A 19,657-nucleotide genomic window follows, 5' to 3' on the forward strand; every position below is an offset into this window, starting at 1 on the left:
CCTCCTGCTATTCCCAGCTGAGTGATCCAATCTACCTCTCCAGCCATGAGTAACTGCCCTAAAGGGGTGGATCCAGCCATCTAGGAGCCCCTGGGGGAAAAAAATTCATTCCCCAGTGACTCCTGGAGAGTAGCGCTAATGCTGGGATTTACCAGAGCGTCACTGAGTTGGTGGGTCCAGAGAGGAATCATGGCTGTCCCACCATCTGCCACACCGTCATCCTAAAGTTGACATCAGCTGAAGCACATGTGTCCAATTTGTGATGTTTGGAAAAGATGTGCAGCGACACCCAATTAGCTGCTCTGCTGACGTCTACTATAGGAAATGCCCTTTGAAGGCTGTGTATGTCACGGCCCCCCTGATGGAGTGTTTGTTTGACCTTCCCTGGTGGAGTTTTACCCAGGGTTAAGCATGCCAGAGGGATGGGTTTGGTAATCACCTGGTGATGGAGGAAGGGCCCAGGGAGTCCTCTCCCCTTAAAGGAAACAAACAGCGCCAGTCTTTCTGAAAGTGGGGCTGTGGATTTGCTTTAGCCATGTCTCCACCTATATGGTCAGTTTGTATCTTTGTACCTAAACTCAACATTATAAAACACAGTGAGTCTTCTTTTTCCAAAGAAAACTAAATCTAGGTAAGTACTGTACCTTAGAATTAAGTTCTCACCACTTTGAGAATGGTGAGAGAAAAACAGTATTTTAAAACATTTATTTGTAGTCTGAGAACTAGAAACATTTTTTTAATCCAGAAGGTAAGCCAAAGGTTCAGATTCCATGCTGTGAGCTAAAAATATTGCTATGTACAGCCCTGCTATTGAAATAGTCACAGAACTTAAATGTAACTTAGATCCTTAGAAGAGAAAGAGCTCCTTTCTTGATCTTTGCACTGGAAATGCCTGGAGAATGCAAAACTGAGGATTTTCAAGTAACAAGATCAGTGCTGTGTATGTACATCAAGTTAAAGTGGAGGCTATCAAGTTGTGGGCAATGTGAGGATTTTGTTGTTCACATCTTTAAGCAAATTAACCTGATTTGTATTTACATGACAAGTACGTGATTTGGACATAATCTTCCATCTTCACACTTCTCTGAATTATGAGATGCACTTCTTGGCTCAGAAACATATTTATTGTTTATTTATATTTAACAGAGTTTGCACACCACCTAATCATATAAAGCTCTAAGCAGCTTGCATAAACTATAAAATAAAGGTCAGAAGTTAAAAACAAACTGATTTTCAAAAAAATCAAGATATAAATAAAATCAGCAGCTGAAAAATATGCATTTTAAAATAAAATTGCATATCAAAATGTCAACTTTACATATCTGGGTAGGGTTGCTGAAACAAAATGGGTTTTAGCAGGCTCTGAAAACATTACTGTTTAAGGGGCCTGCCTAATGGCAATGGGCAAGGAGTTCCACAATGTAACTGCTGCCGTACTAAAGTATTTATTCCTTGCAAGTGTGGAATGAACATCATGTGGCACTTCTCCAGATCATGGCAGATGAGTGGGCATATGTGGGAGAACACAATTTTTTAAGCAAACTGTTCCCATGCATTTTAAATTAAAATGCATGCTAGAATAAAATGTCAGAAAAATAATGCAAGCTTTCATGCAGCTTTTAAAAATAAAACCCACAGACTGATGTGGAAATAATGGAATGAATTTAGGAATGGGCATATCAAACATTGTCGTAGGCCAGAAACAAACTGATCCACCCACCCCTGTATGAAAGCAGAGAGTTAAAATATAGATTAGCTTCTGCAGCTTTTAATTCTGGGCCTTTTCTCCTGCAAGGATTGCAATTGTTTTCCTGAAAGCAATTAAAACTAATAAATACTTTAAATGCAAATTTGGTTGGTGTACATAATAGAATCAATTAACATTGTAAAAACAACTGGCTACAAAAACATCTTGACAGAGATTTATGTACATGGAATAGATTGACAAATATTTATCCTGCAAAACGTGACAAACAGCAACAGTGGCATGGATGGAAGAAACAATCAGTCCTGCAGTAGTCATCTTGAATAGGTAATTTTCAGAACCAGTTTATTCTAATGAATAACTTTCTTACAGCTCATGTTAGTGCCTGTTTAGGAGCTTTGCTGGATTGCAGGGAGATTATTGCCATGTGTAGCCCAGTGTTTCCCAAACGTTTTTGGGCAACGGCACACCTGCTTACCGGAAAAAAATCTCGCGGCACACCACCATTAAAGCCCCGCCCCGTGACGTCAGCGCGCAGCGTCACGCGGGGGGGGGACGCACAAAAGTGAACGTTTTTTCCCTTCCCCTTGCCGGGGTGGGAGGAGGCAGCAGAGCGAGGGACTGAGGGACGGCGGCAGCTGAGGCGGCGGCGGCTGTTGTGGTGGTGGCGGCGATAGCGGGCGGAGGAGGAGCCGTCGCCGGGAGTTGCTGCTGCTGCTGTTGCTGCTGCTGCCCGGACATGCCGGCCTCCTCCTCCTCCGCTGTCTCGCGCTCCTCCCTTTTGCGCGAGCTGCCCCGCCGCTCGGCACCACCTCCGCGGAGCCGCCCCCGGCTCGACGCGGATCCTCGCCGCCGCCGCCGCCGCCTCTCGCCGCCCGACTCGCCCGCCTCCCTCCCACGGCACACCAGCCGGTGTCTCACGGCACAGTAGTGTGCCGCGGCACACCGGTTGGGAAACACTGGTGTAGCCAAAATTGTGGCCAAACTACCACAGCAGACCCTCCAAGCACTCCAATTTTCCAGGCACAGCCCCAGATTCACAGAAGCTGCTCCGGTTTCTGATTTGACCCTAGAATGTCCCACTTTTCCCTAGAACGTCCTTATTTTCCTTGGTGACATTTTGGAGGGTATGGAGTTATGCGACCCCTGAGCCAAGTAGCTATGTAACTTTTAGAAGACATATGAAGGCAGCTCTGTATAGGGAAGTTTATTAATGTTTAATGTTTTGATATGTTTTTATATCAAAACATTAAACATTAACATTAAACATTATCTGCTGGAAGCTGCCTAGAGTGGCTGGGGCAGCCCAGTCAGATGGGTGGGGTACAAATAAAATAATAATAGGACATCCCTAGTTTCATCAGAGGAAATAATGCCACAAGGGTTTCCTGCTTGGCAGGGGGTTGGACTCGATGGCCCTTGTGGTCTCTTCCAACTCTATGATTCTATGATTCTATGAATCTCAGTTTCTGAGGCCAAACATGGCCTTTCAGGCCTCCCTACCTGGCCCTCAGAGGCCCCCCCCCCCCGTAACACTCCAGTTTTGTAGGCCGCATCCCTCACTCACTTTGTTTTGCAGCATAAGATATGTTTTTTGCCTAGCTGGAATATGCCCTTGAACTCTGAGAATCCCTCTTGTTTGCCTGTAGGGAGGGCAGAGAGAGGTATTTGAGTGTGTATAGCCCACTGAACACATTCTGTCTCTAATCCTGTCCACTGCTGGCATATGGTGGCCCTTGAAGCATGATTAAAAAGGAAATGCAGCTTTCAGGCTGAATATTTCCCCACCCCAATGCACTATCTCAAGCCATATGGCCATATTTCTCATTCTTGTATTGTGTTTACAGGTGGTTTTTTTAAATAAAAAAATATATTACTTTTTTCATTAAATTATGCAAGAATACATTCCTCCACAAATAATATCTAATTGAATAAAACATTAAAGATGAAGGACGCATACTGCCATAAGGCAGTCTAAATATTATGTTGTTTAATAAACCAGAGTGCTGGTAAAAGGTTGCTCTTGGTAACAATGTGATCACTCAGTACAATTTATCAATGTTTATTTAAGAATGTAGTTGAATGAGGAACAAACAAAAAGCAATTTAATGCAGCAAACAGGCCACATGGTCCACTCCTTGCATAATTTATCTTTTATGACAGATTCCATTTTCTGCTGGTGGTATTATTATACAGAAACCCATTTGCATGGTGAAAGTGCATTCATAGCTGCAGCATAAACTTAACTTCATGGTAGCAACATTTAATTTGAATGATATTATTCAGTTATCAAGGAAAATAAGCCACCCTCTAAGGAACTATGTATATTTAATTATGGCATAAGAAGCAGTTTTGAGAGCCAGAAACGACAACACAACTGTTTTGTGAGAAATAGACTATCATTCTCCAGAACCTCCAATATCTGTCACTGCAGGCCAGGGAGTCATCAGTCACACATCCAGACAAAGTCAAATAAGTGACAGTGTTGACACATAGTCACACAAACACAATTTGGCAATTAAATTTGGTACTGTAATGCCTAAGAAAGGCACGAGGAGTAATAAGCAACAGATACATTATTTCATGAGAGTCACTATAGCTCTGGCTTGCGAAACAGGATACACACATTGGCTGTGAGGCGATCCCAACTGCAGCTTTTGATTGGTAGAAGCAGACCCTCCACGTACCTCTATTTTCCAGGGGCGTCTCTGATTTAGAGAAGATATCCTGGTTTCTGATTTGATCCCAGAATGACCTGCTTTTCCTTAGGATGTCCCTATTTTCATTGGAGAAATGTTGGAAGGTATGGAGTCATCCAACCCCTGAGCTGCCTGAAGATAATCTTGTATAGAGAAGGGTTTTTTTAATGTTTAATTATGGTTTGAGTTTTAAAAGCAAAAACTTTTTATTGGGTTTTATAAACACGAATGTTATACAAATAAGTATACCAAGTTTTCTCTTGTCATTTGTATATCACAAAAATAACACTATAAATGTGGAGTGATATCCACAACATAGGGCTCATTATTAGTGGTCAATGTATAAGTTCTTAGTTCATGAATTGGTTTAAACAAAGGGGAAACAGGGTAGAACAGAGTTTTTCTTTTTGTTAGGAAGAAAAGAGGGGAAAGAGAGGGTGGGGGGAATGGCAAGTGGGGTGGGGGTGGGTGGTTATCCTTCCATTCTTCTACTTAGGGGGGGGGGAGTTTGTGTCAGCGTTACTTGTCTGGGTTCTCTTACTATTTTCTTGTTGTATTTCCATGGTGGAAAGAGAGGTTGGTGGTAGCTGAAGGTGTGGTTGGTTGTCTTTGGTTGGCTGCAGTAAGAATTGTTTTTGTGTGAGAGCAGGGTGTGAGTGTGTATTTTTGAATTAAGTTAGCCAGATTGATTTGTATGCTGTCAGCAGATTCTTGTTGCCTTGTTGGGCTGTGTATGTAATAAAGGGGAGCCATACTGGGGTGAAGGCGTCTTCTTCTATTTGTCCCTGTGTCAGTTTCAGTTTATTGGTTAGTTTTTCTAATAAGGCTGTTTCCCATACTATTTGATACCATTGGACTATGCTTACTATTGACAAGTCTCTCCATTGTCCTGGCTATGATGTTTCTGGCTGATGAGAGTTGGTGGGTTATGAGCTCTTTATGATGTGAGTAGGCATTATTATCTTGGAAGATGTTCAGTAGGGTGTTTAATTATGTTTTTATATATGTTGGGAGCTGCCCAGAGTGGCTGGGGCAACCCAGTAAGATGTGTGGGGTATAAATATTAACGTTATCATTATGGAATGGGACCTCCCTATTTCCATTGGAGAAATGTTGGAGGATATGTAGAAGACATTTACAGAAGGCAAAGAACTGTTTGCGGTTCCAGTGATTGCAATGGGGAGGCCTCTGACTGAGCTCATATTCATCTATTGGCTTCAACATGTGCTTGGGATTAAATCAAACTAGAAGGTATGATTTGTCTGCATGCTTGGAACAAGTCCCTGTAGGTTAGGTCACCTCCCCAGTCTTATAGAGTAGGGAAGGAGGAAAGCCAAGGTGAAGCTGCTTGGCCTGGGTTTGCTGGGCCAGGCTCAGTTCCCTCAGCTGGCTGAATTTAACAAGAGGTCAGTGCTGTGTGCACTTCAGGAGCACTTCAGGTTCCAGGGTTCCCCACCCCGAGCATTGCTGGTGGTTACAGAGAGGAAGCAGCGGCAGGGACTTGGGCACAGTGTGGGCATAGTGGTGAGTGTGCTTGGCTCTGTTAGTGCACCTGATACCACCTGAGGACAGCCATCAACTACTTAACTGCCGGTCTTCAGCACTGTTAGAACTTCTGAGTACTTCCAGTTAAATGGTAGAGAGAGAGTGCACAACTCATAGCATACCATTAATAATTCACGTGTTACTGGCCATCACGGAGCTGCTATCCAATGGTCTCTTCTTGGCTGCAGAAGGGCTTATTGTCCTCCCCTTTGTAGGCTACAGTTGCCACCAAAATTTCACCTAAAGTGAAATTTGAAGTGAATTTGAGGGAAGTGCCTCAGGTGACACATGGGATGCTTCCAGTCTGTTTACTGGGAGGTTGCTGCTCCTCAGGTGTGCAAGTTTTTTTCAGAGTCTGCATCACATTCCATTCTTCCTGTTTTATTAATTGCTTACATTCTCTTCCTTGTTTTCCCTTTGACTTCTTTTTAAACCGACACAAACAGTCTAACTTGCTTCGTTCACAGCTCAAAGTGCATTCTTGTTCCAAATATACTATTGTTATTTTGGTGGTTTTAGTAGTGATGTTTAGCACAGATCGTTGAATACTGTCTTTATGTGATTTCCACAATTGCACATTGCTGTAGGGTTATGTTCTAGAATACTGAGAAGTGGGACACTGAGTTTTTGTTTCTATATTTATTATTTTTATGAATTTCACTTAATTGTGGCATATCTATGGGCATGACTTCCCCAAAAGCTTGAATTATAGCTCACTGATAAAGGATGGATCCAATAATATATATACGTTGTTGAAAGGAATAGATTTAGAGTTTCAAAACAACTATATTAACTTGTATAGGAAATAAAAGGATCCTATGGAGTGTGAATTTAAAATGTTTTTTTCACAGTTGGCTCTTCTGCCCTTAGATTTACAACTACGGGTATTTCTTGCAAAGCCTTTGCAGATGGAAGAAATAAAGAATGTCATTAATAGTATGAGGGCTCAGAAAGCTCTGGACCCAGATGGCTTTCTTACTGACTGGTATAAGACATATTCAGACTCCTTGCTCCTTAGGTTACTGCATGGGTGTAGTCGGGATTTATTTGGGGAGAAGCCTTTATGTGGGGGGGGGGGACTGAGTTATCTGCAATGCAATTGGTCAGTTAAGTATTTTTATTTGTTTACTTGATTTATGTGGGCAACGGTTCCCCTCTGCACTTGCTGGCTACACTAATGGGTTGCTTATCTTTTATTGAAATGCTTTTGGATCGGGTATCCTGCCATCTTCATTGCATGATATTCATACCTCTGTTATTCCCAAGCTTGGTAAAGTCCACACTTGTTGTGCAAATTTTACCCCAACCTCCTTAATGAATGTAGCTGCCGCAATGCTAACAACATTCCTTGCTAATAGACAGGGGCGGAGCAAGGTGGGGACGGACTGCCCCATGTGTAGCCACCGAGAGGGGTGACATTCGGTGTGCTTCCCGCCTGCGACTCCTGCCTACCCTGAGCCATTGGGGGAAAGGGGGTAGTTGCGCAGCTTTTCACCACTACATTTTGACAGTCCCATACTCCCAGAGGAGGCAGGCAGGCAGGCAGGCAGGAGGCAGGGAGAGGTTGGGAAGGAGGCAGATGAGCAAACAAAGGAGGGTGGAGGGAAGGAGAGAAGCAGAAGCTCTCTCAACTCAGGACTGAAACCCTGCAACCTCCCGAAAAGCTGAACAACTTTTTCCAACACTCCCCTAAAAAAAGCTCAAGAACTCCTGGCAATGATAATGGGTAGATCACAGCCAGTCTTTTTATACTGTGAGTAGATCGCAGTCTCTTGGGAGTCCAACTAAATTTAAATTGGGGCGGGGGTGACAAGAAATTTTCTGCACCGGGTACCACCTGACCTTGCTACGCCACTGCTAATAGACTTCAGACTATGATAGAAACATCAGTATACCCAGATCAGGTGAGCTTTATTCACCAAAGGCAGGGAGCAGAAGATAATTCAAGGGTGATCCAAGATGGTTGCTTTATATAGCAAAATAACTGTTCAGTTGCAGTTATTCTCTTGATGCTGAAAAAGCATATTTACAAAATATAGCATTAGAGTCTATGTCAGGGGTAGGCAACCTAATGCCCATGGGCCACAAGCGGCCCTCGGGGGTCGTTCAGCTGGCCCATGAGCCTTCCCCGAACCAAGCTGCCCATTCAGCGAGTCCCCGCGAGCTGCACTAAACTTGCGCAGCGTGGTCAGGGACTTGCTTCTACAGCGCCGGAAATTATGTCTGCACATGCTCAGATGCCGAAATCACGTCTGTGCAGGTGCAGACACCGGAAATTGTGTCTGCGCAAATGCAGACACCGGAAATTGCGGCCGCATGTGGTTTAGACACCACCTACCAGGTTCTTAAAAACAAAACATTAACAATTAATAGAATGTTGTAGTTTAGCTTCTTGTAACTAACAGAGCTATTATGTGTTCTTATGCCTGTCCTCCTAATTTATCTAGATTTCTTCTAACAGTAGTTTTGGCTACTGTATCATGGTACCAGAATGTCAAAACTGGTTTTGAAAACAGAAGAGCCAAAATAGTATGGAAACTCACTTTAAAAACAATAATGTCTGTAATAAATTGATAATTGAATACAGAGGTAGGAGCATGCAGATTTGCTATGTTTTTCCCATTCTGCCCTGCAAACTATAATTAGGTGAAGAGATTCAATCAAGCACATTCTGAATAATACTACCATTTAGAAATTATTTGAGGAAGTACATCCATACTGTAGTAATGCCCTTTTTTTAATAGAATGAGTTTCATAGCATATGTAAAAACAGAAGCTTATATAAATGTGTTTCATTCTGCTTATGCCATTTTTGTTTGCTTTAATACTGACATGCTTCCCCCACCACACCCAAAATGTGAGTATTCCCTATTTTTCAGCAAACATTACTTTTCCCATGAGGGTTTTATATTTTGCTTAATGCAACAGTTCTGCCTTTTTGCCCCTGTCTTTGAATTTAAGTCATCCAAGTACCAAAAGCAGCCTACAATTTGGTGAAGTGGAAGCGCTTAACATGTTTGTAGCTTTCTGGATACCTACAGTTAGGTATCATACAATATGTAGGGCCTACATAGTGACAGATTTGAGGCTTCCACATGTGAAAATGGTTCATGGAGGTATAAATAGTAGGAACAATTTGGTTTGGTTCATATTTTAATGCGAACCTACCTGTTTCACTCTTCCTGAAACAATGTGAACTGAAACACAACTGATCCTTTGAAATTCACATTTCCACAATTTCTGTGATGCAGTTGTCAGACTAAAAAAATGTGTACATAAATGCACCAACTAGTGTGAACAAAAATGCATATATTATTGAAAGTAACATTGCAATGTGCAAAGGACAACAGACTCAGTTGTCAATAAATAATTCCACTTTAATGGCAAAGTAATAATTTAGACAGATACAGTGTGCACACTTGCAAAAAATATATGCAAGCTGGTTTACAAGCTAGAAGAACAACAAATCAATAGAAAATACATCATCCAGTTAAGTCTGATGACACCAAATACTTATTATTAGGGCTTTACAAAGACTACAAAACTTTTCAGATGATTTATCTCACTGTTTCTGTCTATTTACATGATATGTTACATCAAAAATGTACAAAATATAAAATGTATACAGACAAATGTTTCACAAACATTTTAAAGTTGTAAACTAGGTGGACTCATTGAGATGTATTGCAGGGAAATTTGTATTATGTGGTACATACATACAGGTATTTTGTGTGTGTGCGTCAAAATGGCAGGAATTCATGGGTTTGCTTATACGTTGTTTCAGACCACATATATCATAAAGAGCAGTTGTTGTTTTAGTCATCTGCCAGAGAGTGGCATGTCATTTAACAATATGAGAAAGTAATCTAGGATTGGTGCCTGACTTCAGACTACATTCTTTGTGCATAATATCAGAGGTTTTTTTTTATTAGGGCAATAGCACCATGCAGGGGACCTGTAGCTTCAGTGCTGCAGCAAGGAAAACTACACTGATTTCCTTGACTTTGTTTTATAAAGTAGATGGGCCACAGGAGTTTGTAGCACCAGTTACATGTCCTGAAGGTACTCACTGGCTAGCTGGATCTGGAAAGCAACCACTAGCATCCTATTGCAGTGACCGTGATGTGCTCAGAGTTGGCAATTTCAGGACTGTGGCTCTAAGTATACAAGTGCATGTCTACACAATGCCATAGCCCTCGTATTACTTTTATTTAGTTGAATCGGCATATCCAATTACTCTGATCAGTTTTCATTCAAACTGGTGTAGTCTGCCAGGATATACAACACTTTTGTATTTGCCTAAGATGTATTGGCTTTTATAATGTAGATTGAAACATGCTCACTCTAGCATGGATAGCTCCTGCATAGTCATAACAATTCTAAATACAGGACAAACACACCATTGTTTTTAAATATATATATTTTTAAAAACCTCCAGATTGTATGGTTTGCGCTCTGGATATTTTTAAATTTTTTATTTTTTTTGCAACATACAGGTAATCTCAGTAAATGAAACATCTCTTAACACCAACAAGATAAAATACAGTTTCTTATTTTTGTTGTTGCTGTCACTGTTGTTTGCTTTCATTTGTGCAAGGCTTTTTTTTAATATTACAAGACCCTCCCAGTAGACTGTGCAAAACCAACCCCCCCTCCCCCTTTACAGTATAAACTTTTCTCTCAACCACAGTGGACAATCACTGTGTCATAATGCTGAATTTCTTCATGTACAACAATTGCAATCAAAACAGCATGCTTCAAACTAAGGGGGGGGGGGAATGAAGAGGAAGGGAAAAGAATAAAGAAATATTTGTGCTCATGCTGCACCAAGTGCACCCAGCTCTGCTGGATAAGATTTTCCCCAAAACACCTCTCTTTTAATAAGCTCTTTTTCATAGAACCAAATGGACTTAAGCCAACTGTCTCAGGTTTTGTTATTAATCATTGTTTATTATTAGGAGTGGCTTCTGGGTCACTTGAATATTTTGGATGGTAATCTATTCACACAAGATAAAAAATACTATATATATATATATATAATCTATCTATATATCTATATCAATAGATCGTTCTTCTAGCCACTTCGTTAAAAAACATGATATACAGAGATGAGGCTACTGTGTTCACTGATGCTCTCTCGTTAGTAAATGAAGAAAGAAAACAGTGTAAATAATCAATGGTTTAACAAATTAAACCAACTGTAAAATTGTTCTAGAAATCGGTTTTAAGGCAGTGAGACAGCACCATAGGAAATGTTCTCTTTTTCCCCCCCACTGAAAAGGCTCGAAACATACGAAGCCCTAAGAAAGCCTTTACTCAGTGTCAGATAAGAATTGGTAAAAAAAAACCCTTGTTAAGAGGTGGGCAGGTGTTTAAAAAATACCCTCGCGGCTAAAAACAAGTTGTATATAAAACAGATGATTTGTACAGGAAAACAACAACAACCCAGAAACCTTGGTGGACCACATCACTGCAAACTTGGCAGCTTAGTATCAAATTGGCACTTTTCCAGCATATATCACAGTAGCGTTTTCCTGGCAATTGCACAAAACTGTTTTGTGCTTTTATGGAGTTTGCTTTCTGTATTTTCTTTTTCTTTCTCCAACTCGTTTTGGAATGGGCAGCAGTGTACAATTCAAACACTACCGTTGTGTCTTGTAATGAGTGCCACGGGGCACAGGCAGAGGTTAGAGGACCAGGATCGCAAAGACCACTAATGCAAGCACCTCGTAGTAAATTGAAGTGTAAAAAAAACCAAAGGCTTGCATTGTAAACTTTTGAGACAGGAAGAAAGACAGAAAGAAACAACCCCAAGGAGATTCCAGTTTGGCTAACACATGTGCAATCTGCTTAGTTGTCCCCCCTCCCCCTCCCATTAAAAGGCCCTTTCCAGTTGATTGATGGAGTCTCACTCAGCTCCACTGATACTGAAATCTCTTGAAAATAAACTAATTCAAGCTTTCCATTTTGATTTGCTTTCCTGACTTTCTAGAGATAAGTCGACCGCCTATATATGACACAGCACTCACGCTCTCTCTCGGGCCACCCTGGCACGCGCTGCTTCGGCACTGCAGCAGTTAAAGCCGGGACAGTTTAACCAGCATCCTATATAACCAGGCCCATTCCTCTCTAGAGAGTTGACTCAAGCGAGGGATCCAGAATATCATCGTGGTGACTAGCAGTATCGCTGTCGCAGCTCTGTGCGCTGGAGTAGCTGGCTGCTTCTTTGAGCCTCATTAGCATGTGCATCTGAGGAAGAAACAAGGAAATGCTGGTGTCACTGCTGTTAAGAAGTGAAGGCAACAGTGGTTGTGTGTGAAGACCCCCAACCCCCCTCCAAAATAATAATAATAATAATAATATACACAGGAAACAGAATATTTGTTTAGGATTTTTGGCATTAATTTGGCCACAACTTTATTGTTTACAGGATGTGAGTGGTTGCTTAGCCATTGGTTCAGACTACTTGAACCTGCACCGGCAGGAACAGGACTGACAATTGGAACCTCCAGAGGTCAGTAAGGGAAAACACACTGGGGGAGCAGAGAGGCGGATTTCCGCCTCTTAGTTCACCCCAGATGTTCCCAGGAACTCTAGCATGGTCCTACCCCTGAGAGGGGATCAGATAGAGTAAATCGAGCCCTTGGATTCCTTTAATGGAACTCCCTAGCAGCAGCAACAAAATTGAGGGGCAGGCACAGCCAATCCATAATCCTCTCCACCAAAGGATGAACCAATACCTAACCGCCAACCTTACAAAGTTGTGACGATTTTTACACGGTAGGCAAAAACCAAACACGTGGCTTTCCATGATTTTGAGGACATGATCTCTGCTTTCAAGCCTTTGAGCAGGCAACAGGGACATGTGAAGAGTCCAGCACTTTGAAACATCAGTGCTGGCTGAGATCGCAAACTTTTGAATCCCTCTCTTTTTTTTTTTAATTTCTCCACAGGCAGGGAGCAATGGAAACTTTGGAGAGAATCAAAGGCTGCAGGAATTCAAAGGTGTTTAAAGGACAGGGAGCTCTTGATCTGAGCCACGATCCTGAATCCATTTTCCCAATGCCAAGGTAAGAATAGACTAGGCTTTTGGTGTAAGAATACACTGTGGGGATAAAAAGGAATGCAATCGCTTTTGCATACACAGTCACACCATCTTAGAGAAGAAGGGGAGGTGGGGACTGACGTGGAGTGGACTGAAGCCAGCTGCTGGATACAAGAGCACCATCTGCTGCCCAGGAGCCGACCTTGGCAACAGAAAATAGCATGCCACAGCTGCAAGGCTGGTTTCCAGAGGAGCCTTTAAGCACATCTTACTTAACATCAAGAGCCCCGGAGAGCTGTAAGATGCTCAGTGCCTAAAATTACTGTAATTATAGTTGGTATTTAGAAATCGTCCCTCTCGCCATGTTGCTCAGGGAATTGATCTTACACCACCAGCATTTTTAAATGGTGCATTATTTGAAACGAAGTGCTTTGGTTTTTCTGAGCAAAGAAAAGTAGGCTATGTGCTTTCTCTTGCCCCCGTACCTTCTTCTCAGATTTATTTGGGTCTTCTTATTAGCTTTACAGAGGCCACAACCATATAGTATGCCCCTCTGCAGGGTATATAGGTTGCTAGCCACAAGTCTTTGGGTTGAATAATGTTGTGCACATTGTTTATATATGTTAACATTTTGATTATGTTTGTGGGGGGGAGGTTGGTGGAATTTTGGTCATGGTTGTTTTATTTTATATTGCTTTGCTACTGATTTTTTTAGCTGCTTTCAGTTCCTTAAATTTTTTTTGAATAGAAATAAAGAATACCACTAAAGTGGTGTAAGGGAGGATCCAGCCTTTAATTCAGCTACTTCTCAAGATCTCTCCCCACTAAACCTCTAATATTCACCTGGATATATGGGGCTTCCCCCCCTTTTTCGTTTTCACTCTTAAATTGTGGTGGGACATCAGGAGGGTAGGTCAAAATGTTTGCAATTGGCACAGAAATAGACTGATGATAACTCCTTGATGTGAAGCTAAAAGAATCGTTACATTCAGGCACAAGTCCTGTGTAATCTGATTAGATCCTTTTTATGGCAGTATATGGTGAATAAAAGGTAAAGGACCCCTGACAGTTAAGTCCAGTCACAAACGACTCTGGGGTTACAGTGCTCATCTCCCTTTACTGTCTGATGTTTGTCCGCAGACAGTTTTTCTGGGTCATGTGGCCAGCATGACTAAGCCGCTTCTGGCGAACCAGAGCAGCACACGGAAATGCTGTTTACCTTCCCACCAGATCAGTACCTATTTATCTACTTACACTTTGACGTGCTTTCGAACTGATGGGTTGGCAGGAGCTGGGACCGAACAATCGGAGGTCACCCCGTCACAGGGATTCGAACTGCGACCTTCCGATTGGCAAGCCCTAGGCTCAGTGGTTTAGACCACAGCGCCACCCGCATCCCTTATACGGTGAATAGACACCAATATTATCTTGGGTACACTATATGGAGGCAGATGACAATTTAAAGCAACCATATAAGAATCCAAGACTATTTGGAGGAAAAGTATATATATGCATGAGCAATGCTGTTTTTTTTAATAGAAAAAGAAGTGCTGGAACTCACCATGAACAGCTCCCCTTGTTCTCTTATGACAATGGTGCTCACTGGAGTTCCAGTTGGAAAAAACTCTTGTACATGAGGATTTCCTACTCATGATTCTGGGCAAGCTACTTGGGGAGTAAGGGTGATTTTTAAACCTCAAGTAATTATACTGAAATAAAGATCAGGAAGCTGGGCCCAGTGATGGAGCTTCATGCTCCAGCACCGGGGGGCAGAGAGCAGGTTGCAACAGGGCTGCTGCGCATCCTGGGGGAGGCGGGGGCAACCACAGTGTCACACTGCTGGGGGCGGTGCGCTCCCCCTGCACTCCTCTTCCTCCGCCAGTGGCTGGGCCAACACAAAACAAGTGAGTCAAGAAAAGAGGCAAGAGTAGAAAGTTAACTGAAAGCAAGGAATGAAGGAAAGAGCAGAGACAGCATCATATGGAAAGAAGGGAGTCAAAAAAGGAGTGAGCAGAAAAACAGTCTAGGAAGTGCAATGTGGTACTTAATTGGAGAGCTGTGAGACTTACCATATTTTTTGCTCTATTAGACACACCGGACCATAGCTTTCCCCCCCACCTCCCACAAGAGCCGCGCACTCTGTCCCTTCCCCCATCTCCCGCAAAAGCCAGGGATAGATGTGCGAAGCCTCCACAGGGCAGCGGGATGAAGGCTCCCCAAGCCCTGCGGAGGCTTCGCGCGTCTAAGCCAGAAGCTAGAACAGCCAGTGGGATCGCAGCGCAGTGATCCTGCTCGCTGTCCTGGCTTCTTGCTTGGCCGCGTGCAGCCTCTCCTGGGCAAGGGGAGCCTTCATCACCTGCCCAGGATAGGCTGCATGCGCCTTAGGCTCCCCCATGAGCCGCGCTTCCTTTAAAGAGTGAGCGGAGTGCATGTGTGGCTCTTGGGGGCTTTTCCCAAGGAGGGAGAAGGGCAGTCCTTCTCCCTCCTCGGGGAAAAGCCCCAAAGAGCCGCACACACGCTTCACACGGCTCTTTAAAGGGAGTGCCGAGCAGAGCCTCTTGCCTGCATTCGCTCCATAAGACGCACACACATTTCCCCTTACTTTTTAGGAGGGGAAAAGTGTGTCTTATGGAGCGTAAAATAAGGTACCGTATTTTTCGCCCTATAGGACGCACTTTTTCCCCTCCAAAAATGAAGGGGAAATCTGGGTGCGTCCTATGGGGCGAACGCAGGCTTTTGCTGAAGCTTGGAGAGCTTGGTGCGCACCGACCCCTCTCGCTCTCCAGGCTTCAGGAAGACATCAGCAGCCTAGGCAGCCCTGCGGGAGTTCCCGCAGGGCTGTCTAGGCTGCGAATAGCAGCCTGCTTCCCGGAGCGCCGGGCGCCCTGAAAGCAGAGCACCCGGCGCTTCGGGAACACATCCGCAGCATGGGGAGCCCTGCAGGAGTTCCCCGCAGGGCTCCCCACTCTGCGGATAGCAGCCTGCTGCCCGGCGGGCGGGGCGCCCTGAAGCAGAGCGCCCCTCGCGCTGGCCAGACATGGGCCAGCCCCACAAGCTCAGGGGACAGCAGAGAGGCGCAGCGCCGCCATCCTGCTGTTCCTCGACCTGGTTCGGTTTCCCTGACCTGCTTTTTTGGGGGGGGAAATAAAGGGAAAATTTTTTCCTTTATTTCCCCCCCAAAAAACTAGGTGCGTCCTATGGGGCGGAGCGTCCTATGGGACGAAAAATACGGTAAGCAGAAATTGATAAGAAATAGCCAACCACCTTTTTGAACTTGCTGAAAAAGAAAAACATGTCTACATACTTCCACAAGGCAATGTCCACCTACTTGTGCAAAGCAAAACTGATTGCTTAACTGAAATTCTGTTTTTTCTTCTCTCTCCTCCAGCACCCAAATATGTTCTGGAGGTTCCCTTAATCCTCTGGAGCAGTTTTTGGTGGTTTGTGAGGGGGCTACAGGGAAATGGAGAGGAAGGATAAACACTGCTGTGTGACTAGATGGCCTCTCCCACTATGTAGGCTCTCACCAATAATAATAGCATAGTAATAACAATCCTTTTACCAAAGGATCTCCTTCTGAATCTGTCTGTGGAATGTGCTTTGAAGTGGTTCCTTCTTTGGCAGATGCATAACCTTCATAACCAACATCTTCAGGTCTCAACTGAAGCAATGATGACCAATCATGCTGCAGTGAACTCCATGGACAAGTATCTGCTATCCACTTTGAAGGATCTTCCCAAGGTGCTCGTTTGCCATACATCTAAGTGTCCATTGCAAAATAGAAAAATGGGTCATTTAATTTCAGTTGGAGAATGTTCAGCATGGTAGTACAAGACCTTTTGGCCCAAATTTGTTGTTTGACAACAAAATGGGATGAGGTTCATTAACTCTCCCTTTTGCATGTTCAGGTGATAGAAACTCAACCTCACTGGGGCTGGCAGGCAATTTTTCTCCCTCCCCAGAATGATGGCATGTAGGGTGGGGGGAGGGAATGGCAGCTTCCAATGGATACCGTCATTTCTCCCCAGAACGCCTATCTGAATGACATTATGCCAATGACATAATGCTCTTCTATAGTCTTTTCTGGGGAAGAAAAATGGCAGCTAGCAGTAGTGAAGAATGCCAGTGAGTTTCATGCCTCCATAACCTCAAAATTCCTCCCAACCCAAAATGCATCCACATTTTTTGGCCGATATATAGGATACAGTCAGAAGGGAAGCAGTTTTGTCTAGGGCAGGGGGTCACAGGCTTAAATTTCCACGTCCCACAGTCCCTATCCTGATCGGCTCCACTTTTGTTTAAATTATACAGTTAAATACAACACAACAACTTGGCACAATGCATAGTTTGGTCACATATTAGTTGTATTTTCAAAGCCTCAAATTCTCAGTGCCATGAAGATGCCATTTTAGTGTCCTCGGAGGGTTGTAGATGCTGCTCCTATTTTGTATTGGAATCTTTCTTGAAAGCACTTTCGAAAAATCAGTGTAATATTTAAACAATTCAAGATGCTTCAATTGTGACTTAAATTGACAAGCCAATATCTTTATAATTAACATGTTACAATTGATGTAACATGTTATTGCATTTATATCCCACTTTTTCTCAAAGTTGCTCAAGGTGGTGTACATGGTTCTAACCCTGTGAGGTAGCTTAGGCTGAAAGGCACCCAGGGTGCTTCATGGCCAAGAGGGGATTTGAACTGTGGCTTCCAAGTACTACACCGCACTACCTCTCAATGGTAAAAAAAATGGAAGTAGTTAATATTTTGGGTGAGTGCTAGTTGCCAATATAACTAGATCACTTTTAGTGATTTGCCACAATCAGAAGTTTATAAACCCGAGGTTCAGTCTGAGAATGAAATAACAAGTACTTCAAAATTTCACATTGCCAGAACCACCACCTCTTTCCTATGCAAAAGCCATTCAGGCAATAAACCACTAAATACATAAAAGTAATTTTGTCTCTTTCTCCCTCTTCTTCTTTCTTAATTAAGCACAAAGGATTGCTAAAATGAAGCTCTAAATTTAGAAGGAATTCATTCTCCTCCAGATATGTAGTATGCAGCAAGAGGATAAAAATGGGCACAAAAAGCTGATGCTGATATATTTCAGTGTCCCCCTGTCACAGATCAGCCAGAAGTGTATTGTAAAAAAAAGTAAAAATATCCGTTGGGAAACGCATATGCTTTTTACACTTTTGGAATCTGTTTAAAGTCTTACCTGAAGCCCTTCTCTCACAGCTTCCATAATATATGGTACCAAGGAATAATTCCAGAGGTCTGTGAACCACACTCTGGAACCATCAACGTCTATAGGGCAGGGCAGAAAAAGGCGAGGACCTGAGATAGGAATTATTTTTTGTTAGAAAACATGAACTCAGCAAGCTGTTTAAAGCAGACAGGGGGGATATTATGGCCCTCCTGATGTTGTTGGACTACAGCTCCCATTATCCCTGACCACTGCTGGAAGGGGTGGATAGGAGTTGGGGTCCAATCCCACATGGTTGGTGGCAGATTTCCCATCCCTGAAGTTAACATTCCACATTCACAATTCTTCAAATCATATTTCTTGCATTTAGCTCACTACTTGTACATAAGATATGACAACATGTTTTGTAAAAAAGAAGAAGAAAAGGGCAATATCTGGCATTATTTTGGAAGTTTGCAACATAGCAAATATGAGCTCTGCTTTTATTAAAATCAAACTCCTTCATAGGTTCTATATTGTGTTTGTTTATGTTGGGAGAAATGACACAATACTGTGCTCATTTCTTCTGAAAGCAAGGCATGCTGTTACATAAATATGCTGAACTTATTTCACTTGCTTGTCTACGTTGCAGCAGCTGCCAGCTGCTACATGGCAAATGTCAAAGTAAATTGTGGCCAATTGGGAATGCTTATAGAGAAAAGCTGAATTTTAAAAATCTCTCTCTTTTAAAAATGTAAAATTATGTTGCCTATCTTAGCCTTAGTCTTATCTGTCCCTGGTGCTTCTCTTGATGTCATTGGCTGCCATGCTCTGATGTCACAGAGGCCAACAGTGGCAGATGGATCATGGCCCTCTAATTACCATTGACTTAGTGTATTTGACATCATAGAAGGACAATAAAGCATAGTTTAGTGCTAAGGAAAACTGAGTTGTTATTTTTACAATGCTTTAGTTGCTTGCAGGCTAGGACATTCCCAAGGATGTTCTGACCAGAAATTCAACTGCATTAGCTAAGCCTTCACCTCAAACACTATCCACCATTTTTGTTGTTATTGCTGTGGCTTAAAAAACGAAGGGGGAAACCCCTCCCACACATCATATTTAAAGCTAAGGGAACCCCTCCCCATTTATTTATTTTTTAAAAAGAAAGCCATTCACAAGTCACTAAATATTTATCCACCCAGTGGCAGGGCTTCATGCTCCGGCACCGGGGGGCGGAGAGCAGGCGGGGGAGGGGCGTGGCGCCAGGCGGGGGGAGCCGTGATGGCACCCCACCGGGATCGCGCTGCCAGGGGTGGTGTGCTCCCCCCGCACTCCTCTTCCTCCGCCAGTGCACCCACCCCACTGTCATGGCGGATGAATGGGCCTGAGAAAATGGGGGTGGGTTACATCTCAGTTCTAAAAACAACCACAGATCATGTTGAAGTAACGGCAGTCTTGTGAATTTGTTCAC

The 19,657-nt window shown here is 43.1% G+C and overlaps 1 protein-coding gene across 9 annotated transcripts in view; it reads right to left on the reverse strand.

The window, feature by feature from the left end:
- Nucleotides 1–9,305: 9,305 nt before the first annotated feature.
- The window catches only part of NAV3 (neuron navigator 3), a 426,597-nt gene continuing 416,245 nt past the window's right edge, over nt 9,306–19,657 (reverse strand). For all 9 annotated transcript variants that reach the window (XM_083463072.1, XM_083463071.1, XM_083463073.1 and 6 more), the window contains 3 exons: nt 18,217–18,335; nt 16,557–16,754; nt 9,306–12,198 (listed from right to left, as the gene is read on the reverse strand). In XM_083463072.1, the coding sequence (XP_083319198.1) occupies nt 12,079–12,198; nt 16,557–16,754; nt 18,217–18,335 (437 nt within the window). In that variant the 3' untranslated portion in view covers nt 9,306–12,078. The remainder of the gene's footprint in view (nt 12,199–16,556; nt 16,755–18,216; nt 18,336–19,657) is intronic.

This window comes from Podarcis liolepis (assembly GCF_965112155.1).
Source record: "Podarcis liolepis genome assembly, chromosome: 10".
Lineage (NCBI taxonomy): Eukaryota > Metazoa > Chordata > Lepidosauria > Squamata > Lacertidae > Podarcis > Podarcis liolepis.